At 34.0% G+C, this 7,897-nt stretch overlaps 2 protein-coding genes and 1 long non-coding RNA gene across 3 annotated transcripts; 1 reads left to right on the forward strand and 2 right to left on the reverse strand.

Moving 5' to 3' along the window:
* Window positions 1–286: 286 nt before the first annotated feature.
* LOC125866829 (uncharacterized) lies at window positions 287–923 on the reverse strand. The gene is made up of 2 exons (XR_007446572.1): window positions 697–923; window positions 287–600 (listed from the first exon to the last, which is right to left on the reverse strand). It is a non-coding gene; the product is annotated as an uncharacterized LOC125866829 (long non-coding RNA).
* A 1,802-nt stretch (window positions 924–2,725) lies between these two features.
* LOC125866828 (uncharacterized) lies at window positions 2,726–3,275 on the forward strand. The gene has a single exon (XM_049547190.1). It carries the CDS (start codon window positions 2,834–2,836, stop codon window positions 3,194–3,196), a length of 363 nt encoding a protein of 120 aa, XP_049403147.1. The 5' UTR covers window positions 2,726–2,833; the 3' UTR covers window positions 3,197–3,275.
* Window positions 3,276–3,711: 436 nt separating this feature from the next.
* On the reverse strand, window positions 3,712–7,070 carry LOC125866824 (replication protein A 70 kDa DNA-binding subunit A). Its single transcript, XM_049547187.1, has 2 exons — window positions 6,690–7,070; window positions 3,712–5,666 (listed from the first exon to the last, which is right to left on the reverse strand). The coding sequence occupies exons 1-2, from the start codon at window positions 6,947–6,949 to the stop codon at window positions 4,004–4,006; spliced, it is 1,923 nt and encodes a 640-aa protein (XP_049403144.1). The 5' UTR covers window positions 6,950–7,070; the 3' UTR covers window positions 3,712–4,003.
* Window positions 7,071–7,897: the final 827 nt, after the last annotated feature.

The following is a 7,897-nucleotide window of genomic DNA, read 5'->3' on the forward strand; positions in this document are numbered from 1 at the left end:
CATTGCAAGACAAATAATTTTAGAAATTACATTATGGAGACAGACTCATTAAGTGTCACAAATATGGTGCGAAACAACTGGAAGGTCCCATGGCAACAGATACAGAAATACAGGAAATATAAGAGTTACTTGCATCTACACAAGCACAGATACAACGTGTTTTTAGAGAGGCTAATAAACTAGCGGATAAATTGGCAAATGAAGCATGTGATGAGTAAATAAATGCAATACAAATTCATACATTTCAACAGCTATCAGTGGAATGTAGAGGAATTATGAACATGGATAAAGTAGAAATCCCTTCAATACTGATTAAAACAAGGAAGATAACAGTCCAGGCAACACATCAGGAGAGAGATTAGGAAAATTAACAGAAGAACACAGTTATGCTTGTACAACAATTGCCATCACATGGACATACATAACTATGAATCAAACAAAGCTATCTAGAACTAGCTATGACAGCTTACAAAAAAAGCTCCACCAGCAAAAATGAGGCTTGTCAAATCAGATTCGGGGAAGGTGTGATGCGATTGTTGACGGAATCAGATAGGAACCAGACTGAGAAAGTATGTGCTTCAACTGAAAAGAGATGTAGTCCTATGCATCCACCGGAGTATACCAATACAAATGGAGAGGATATCATAAAGGGAGAAAGTCACTACAACAGAGAATTGAAGAGGGAAGAACACTTACTTCTGCAAGCTACGAATGAAGAGAGGGAAGAAGAGCAGGAGATTAACATCTATAACCCACAACATAAGGATAAGCAAAGCATTGTTCCTCAAAGATCCTGTGAAGAACACGGTGAAGAAAAGGCAGAAGAGTGATGAGGAGGCAATTAGGAAATTCTATCATTTAGGGATCTTTCATGCTATGCCTTTTTCACTTGAATTGGACCCATTAGTTAATGCTTTTGTTTTCAGCTTGTGTAAATTTCATATATGACATATATTATAGTACTATTTTCAAGCTATAACAGTAGATTTAGACTTTCAAGCTATAACATTAAAAATTTCAGGTTATAACAAATTTTAAAAAAAGAAATGTTTTTATTAATTGGAAAAAACTTAAAAAATAAATACAAAGATAAACGAAAATTAAAAAAAATGGAATTAGAAATAATAAAGTAAAAAATTGAAATTGTGGGCTGTAATTTAATTTGAATTTATTGTAGATAATTAATGATTAGCATGAAACAATCCAAACTAATTAAGAATATTCCGTTTCCTTAATTTACTCTAATTTGTTAAAATTAATTCAAAAATCTGATTTTAAAAATAAATTTCCATTTATTTAATAAATGATTAATCTATTTATGATTTTTATTATTAATTAATAATATGTAATTAATAAGGAAAAAATGAAAAAAAACGGAAATAGGGGTCAATTAAATTTGAATTAATTTAAGATAATTATTAATTAGCATGAATTAAGGAATCTCAAACTAATTAAGAATATTCAGTTTCCTTAATTCACTCTAATTTGTTAAAATTAATTCAAAAATCTGATTTTATCCATTTTTCTTCCATGTTTCTCTCTCTTCAATTTTCTTCTAGAAATTTTGTCACGGGCGTCTAATTGAAGTTTTTTTTTGTTTGAAAAATCCTATTTTTTTTGTGATGGACAACTNTTAAAAGTTTGGCTCATCTATGTCATTGTTGTTAAAGAAAAGATTCATCCATGCCATTTTTTTAACTCCAATTTTGCAAAACCACTTTTTACACCCCAAACAAGGTTTAACACTTTTCAGTTGAAGTTTTTGGATCAAATGTACTCTTTTGCTTGTTCTTCTTTAAGAACACTACGAATATATGAAGAACATAAACAACTCTCAAATTTTCAACATATTCAATTCTTCACAAAATCACCTCAAATTTCAAGATTAGTCATCCTCCGAGCTAGATACCGAAACTCAATATCCTTTGAGGGAAAATTCAACCTAACTCCAGACTCACTTGAAATTTCTTCGAAGTTTCAAAACTTCAACATTCTTTAATGGTTGAACTTTTTCCACAACTTCAAATCATTTGAAATTTTGAACATAGACTCAAAAAACACTAGAGAACAAAGATCGAATGTCAAAAACAATTACAAAAACACAAATCAGAGCAAATTTTTGAAATTTTGGGATTGATTTTTGCTTTTTTGGAATAGTTTTTTTTAATACGGGTGAAATTTTTATACTCTCCAAATGATTTTTGAATTTGGATTTTAAAAAAAAATTAATGATGTAGTCGAAATTTGAAAATTTCAGATGATTTCGTGAAGAATTGAATATGTTGAAAATTTTGGAGTTATTTATGTTCTTCATGTGTTCTTAAGGAAGAACAAGCAAAAAGAGTATATTTGATCCAAAAACTTCAATTGAAAAGTGTTAAACCTTGTTTGGGGTGTAAAATGTGAATTTGTAAAACCGGAGTTAAGAAGAAGACATGGATGAACCTTTTATTTAACAATAATAACATAGATGAGCTAAACTTTTAACGAATGACAGAAATAAGTCTTTTCTGAAAGTTGGATGGCATAATTTAATCTTTTCCCTTTTATATAATATATCCAAAGAATTCCAATGTAATAAGCGCAGTTTGGGTTTTCCCTCAGGTAAAAGCTATTTAACAGTTGCAATCAGAATATGAGATAACCTTATCCATGAGAGCCAAGTAGAATGAGCCACATAAGCAGATTAGGTGGTAGCAATTGATCCATTTTCCACCTCTCATAGAAAAGCCTTTCTGGATCATCTCAATCTTTTTCCTCTCAAAACTACTCACCAATTAACAATAGAGAACCACACTTTCATTCAACACAGACCTAACAAGACAGGCAACTTATGGCTTCTACTTGTGCAGTTTCCATGGCAATGCCACTGACTTACACAAGTCACAAGAGACAACCAAGAGTTGAGGCTTTCTTGAAGCCATTGCCATTAAGGCCCTCAAAGACTACTTCAGCATCAAAACCAGTAGCAAAGTTTCAAGTGAATGCTTCCCTTAAGGAGAAAGCTTTGACAGGATTGACAGCAGCTGCACTCACTGCTTCCATGGTCATTCCCGACGTAGCCGAAGCAGCTGAGGGTGTTTCACCGTCCCTCAAGAACTTTTTGCTCAGCATTTCTGCAGGTGGAGTTGTGCTTGCTGCAATTCTTGGTGCTATAATTGGTGTTTCCAATTTTGATCCTGTCAAACGGACTTAACAAGCATTATTCTCAACTCTCTTCTTGTATCTATCTCATGTTTCCTGTCAAGATCAATAAAATGTTTACATAACTATCATTTCTTAGCTCAGATTTCTTTATTTTAGCTTATTTCTTCGCATCACCTATCTAAGGAAACATGTAACTAACAGTTGAGCCATAGCAATAGCTAAGACTCATAAACCTGTGGATGACTTGTTTACTCATGAAGAGGCAAGCTGCGTTTATCATAATAGCTGAAAAAATCCAGCAAATGCAAATATTGATAATGTCTCCCAACAGACGTAAAGATGAGTTTCCTTCTCCCAACTCGGAATCCAAATTTTATATTATAAAATAAGAACAATTGAAAAACAATTCCATTTCATACATCTAAAATAAGAACACTTGAAAGATTATTCCATCCAAGTTGAGAATTCACTTACAACTCACAAGAAAGCAAAAGTGAGTAGCACCACTGTTGGACGTGGAGGATGAATTTTGGGGGTGGAGGGTATGGTGAGAGATTAACTAAATCAATAAAAAAGATTGTCCTTGTAGATGAAGCTAATGAATAGTACTGCAAATTCAACTCACAGGAAGGGGTGAGACCGTCTTCCTTCCAAATGAAATGGATACTAAAGCTACATTAGACCAGTAAGTGGGATTTCTAACCAAGAATGCAAGTAATATACCTTTCCATGGCAATGAAAAGAATAATCACCCTACTAAATCAATTGACTTTCTACCTAAATCTCTCTGAAAAGACGGACAATGGATTGCCTAAAGATGGACACAATAAGAATCTATTATCATGGCTTCCTTTGTTCAAGAAAGACGGAATTTTGAAATTAAATCAATGAGATATCTGCTTTCTGCAGAATGGTTCACTTTCTCTGCCTTGACAACTGTAATTTTCACCCTCTGCTCATCACCATAAAATTCCTCTTTGATTTTTAGCTGGAACAGAAATTGTGTGAAGAGACAGTTTCTAATAATTTCAGAAAATCTGGTGTCATCAGCCTCTTCATATTTCATCATGTACAGCTCCTTCGCAGGACAGCCTAAAATCTCTTCGCCAGATTCCTGGAAAGTTGTCACCCATGTCAACCCACTATGATCTTGAATTTGAGCTTGAAGAAGATATCGGTAATCACATTCCTCAAACTCTTGATTACACCTATCACATTGCCATCTGGAGTTTCCTGATCTGGTAACTTTCTTATTACATTGTCTGTCTCCAATCATCAAAGGGCAAGCAGTATAACAGAAAGTGTCAGTTTTGATGAATGTTATGGTTGCCTTAACTGTAACCCAGTCTGGTTTTTCTGACCTACCTAGCCCTTCATCTTTGATCTGAAAGACAGTCTTACGTGTCTCAATTTTTGATCCTACAGGCATGTTGTCCCTAGATATAGATTGAGAAGCAATGTCTTTCCCCCCCTGATCAAACCACTCTCTTAGAGTCTGACCCTCTGCGGAATCTGGATTTATGAACAGTTGCGTGGAAGAAATGGTTCCAATGGATTTCCCTGTGAAGTTACTAACTTTTGCAGCTTTAACAGCTAAAACAGGGGAAAACCCAGCTTCTGCCAGTTCTTGCAGGTTTTGACCTTCCCTATTACAGAAATCACCCCATAAGGTCAGCTCAATACTTCGGCCAGACTGATCCTTTAGATTCAAGATTCTTCTTTGAGTTTCCATTCCATTCTTTCTCAGAATAGGAACAGAAGGATTGACTGCTGTCACAATTCCAATCACATCTATGATTGAATTGTTTTCTGCACTTTCAATTTCACAAATAGGTCTAAATGAGAACTGCTGTCTTGGTATAGAGGCATCTTCATCTGGACATAGATCTACAGTTGAAGTTGTCTCCAAAAATATTTCCCATTCATTCTTCAGATGGTTGAAGCTCTTCTGAGCAGGTTTCAAGATGCCTTTTGATATCATGTACACTTTTCCAGCTTCAATTTTGTCATAAAAGCGATCAACAACAGTATTAAAACAAGTCACACGTATTTCACCCCCATCAGAGTCAAGGAGATCAAAGGAGAAGACCTTGCCATCTCCTCTAGAATTATTATAGCGACGTAAATCCCCCTTTGCAGTCACTCTAGCCTTAATAGCCCACCGACCCTGATAGGGATTCAATGCTGCAATTGGAATAATGCGGGCGGGTGCTTCATTCTTCATGATTGCCCCATGGCTTTTGTAATTTGGAGGAGGTTGATATGCAGGTTGAATTGCAGGTGGATAGTTCTGCATGCTATTACCTGAATTTTGGGCACTCAAATTTTTAATGTTAGCAAAGCTTGCTTGGGCAGATCTTTGAGCACTCAAGTTACCATTGTTACCCAAGTTTGCAGACCCAGAAGCTCCATTAGATGTAGTTTTCTGAGCTCCTAAATTAGATTCTACAATCACTTTCGGGTTCCCAATTATTTCACATTCTGGTATAATAGTTTCCATGTTAAGGACAACAATGATTCTGCAAGGAAACAAGATGAAAACTCAGCCCAAGTTCCAATCAAAAGTATAATCCAGATTGCTAGGGAAAAATAAGATATTACTCTCTTATAATACAAATCAGACACTTGCTTAATCCCCTAATACAGTACCTTATGCACAGAAATTTCATATTCTTCTAATCTATGGGAAACTATTTTCAGCACCCAACTCAAGATGACACCAAGGCAAAGATGACACAACTTTGGCAGTGCAGCAATTTCCACAGGGAAAACTGCTTCATGTGTCCAACACAATCCCTAGTCTATGTAGAAACCATTTAGAAATTACGACCAACCAGAAATGAAACAAATATTTACAAGAAACTTGTGTTTTGTTATGTTGCACTGCATACTCGAATTATATGGAATAACTCTCGGACATTGAACCAATTACAAAAATAAATTCCTTCGATGGATCAATTGTAACGTTAGCTTAAACAACAAAATCAAAGCCAGATCTATCTTTATGTTCAGAATGACTTGTAAAGGGATGATAACACAAAGGCACATATAAGAAAAATTAGAGAAAACACAATGAAGTTATATATATGTACTGTATTTTGCATAAAAGTACTCATTAAAATGACTAAGCCATAATTCTCTACGATGACATCAACATTCAATTTAAAGGTCAAAACAACAAAATCCAAGCCAAATCTATCAAAGTTACAATCGAAATGACTAGTGTATGAATGAGAAACACAAATGTGTCCAAAATGGAAATGGGAGAAAACATAATGAATGTCTGGTTTTTTTACCATCCAAATCATTAAGGAGTAATTCTCTACCAGGGCATCATCATTCTAATAAAATTTTCGAACAACAAAAACAAAGCGAAATCTATCAATTTTACATTGAAAGACCTTGTAAAATAAGAAGACATAATATAAAGCAAATATTGCAAGTTTCATATGCAATCAAAAATAGAAGCAAATGTAATCACATATACTATACTATACATAGAGTTTCATAATTGAAGCTGGAAGAAAATAATAAATTCATACTTTCGATTTTGAACAGTGCTACAGATGTATTCAATCAACTGAATGACGGAGGTTTTACGAACACGGCCAGTTTTGACTCGGTCGTTGAGCTGAGTAGCTAGCATAGCCTGCTGAGTGGACTCAGAATCGGAGAGTGTGAGTCGGTACCGTTCCTGTGTGGTGCCGATTAACTTGATGTCCAATACCTGAACCACTGGCTTTGAGTTCACGTCACCGGCGTTGATCGCCGAGATCGCGTTAGCCGTCAAGTTCACCGGCATTCCAGCAAGTTGGAAGATCGGAGCGACAACAGATCTGGTATGGAAATAATTTGATTTTGAGAGAATTTGATGAAACTTCTCGTGAACACTTTGAATTTGGGAATTTATAGAAGAGGGCAGTGACATACGGATAGCGGAGCGGGTTTACAAAACATGAGAAAATGCCACCCGGTTTGTATTAGCTTATTTTTATTTTAAGTTTTTTTTTTAAATGTTAAAATAGTTTTAAACCATTTTGTTACTCCCTCCGTCTTTAATTACTTGTCAATTTTTAAATTAACACACTTATTAAAAAAAATTATTAACATAATGAGTTTATCATTTTACCCTTATTAATTATGAAGTGAATGAATTAAAAACTTAAGATTTTCAAGAAATTCTACTTTTTTCAAAATAATTAATTGAGGGTATATTAGGTATAAAAAACATTATTCTTTCTTGATTTGTCAAAATAGACAAATAATTAGGGACAACTAAAAAAAAAATGGACAAATAATTATGAACCGAGGGAGTACTATTTAAGTAAAATCAACATATGTTTGTTGTAGAAAGGTGTGGATGTCCAAGAAACTCATTTTAGGTTTCACCAAGTAATTCCATTTCTTGGGTATAAATCGCCTTGGAAATGTATTAAGTGAGATATAGGAAACAATGAAACAAAAAGTGAAAGAATATGCAAGTTCAATTTTGCTATTATTCATCTTATTTTATACTTGAATGGTTCTCTTTCTTTCTGCTTCTTAATTTAGTTTGTCTCATTATTATTTTATAATAATATATTATTAACATGAGTCTCTAACAAATTGAGATGATTTCTAATCATTTTAGTAAAGGACTTTAGTAAATTATTTTCTTTTACATTAAACCTACAAAGAAACCAAAATTAAAGGTATATGTAATTGATTAACTAATCTTTGTCCAGGAACTCCAGTTATGAATATGTACGAG

This window comes from Solanum stenotomum, chromosome 6 (genome assembly GCF_019186545.1).
Source record: "Solanum stenotomum isolate F172 chromosome 6, ASM1918654v1, whole genome shotgun sequence".
NCBI classification, from domain to species: Eukaryota; Viridiplantae; Streptophyta; class Magnoliopsida; order Solanales; family Solanaceae; genus Solanum; species Solanum stenotomum.

Excerpts from the sequence above, each read along its gene's own strand:
- LOC125866828 (XM_049547190.1), top strand. The coding sequence starts at position 2,834 with ATGGCTTCTACTTGTGCAGTTTCCATGGCAATGCCACTGACTTACACA.
- LOC125866824 (XM_049547187.1), bottom strand. The coding sequence starts at position 6,949 with ATGCCGGTGAACTTGACGGCTAACGCGATCTCGGCGATCAACGCCGGT. Across the intron at positions 5,667-6,689 it reads AGCACTGTTCAAAATCGAAA|AATCATTGTTGTCCTTAACA; the intron begins GTATGAATTTAT and ends GTTTCCTTGCAG.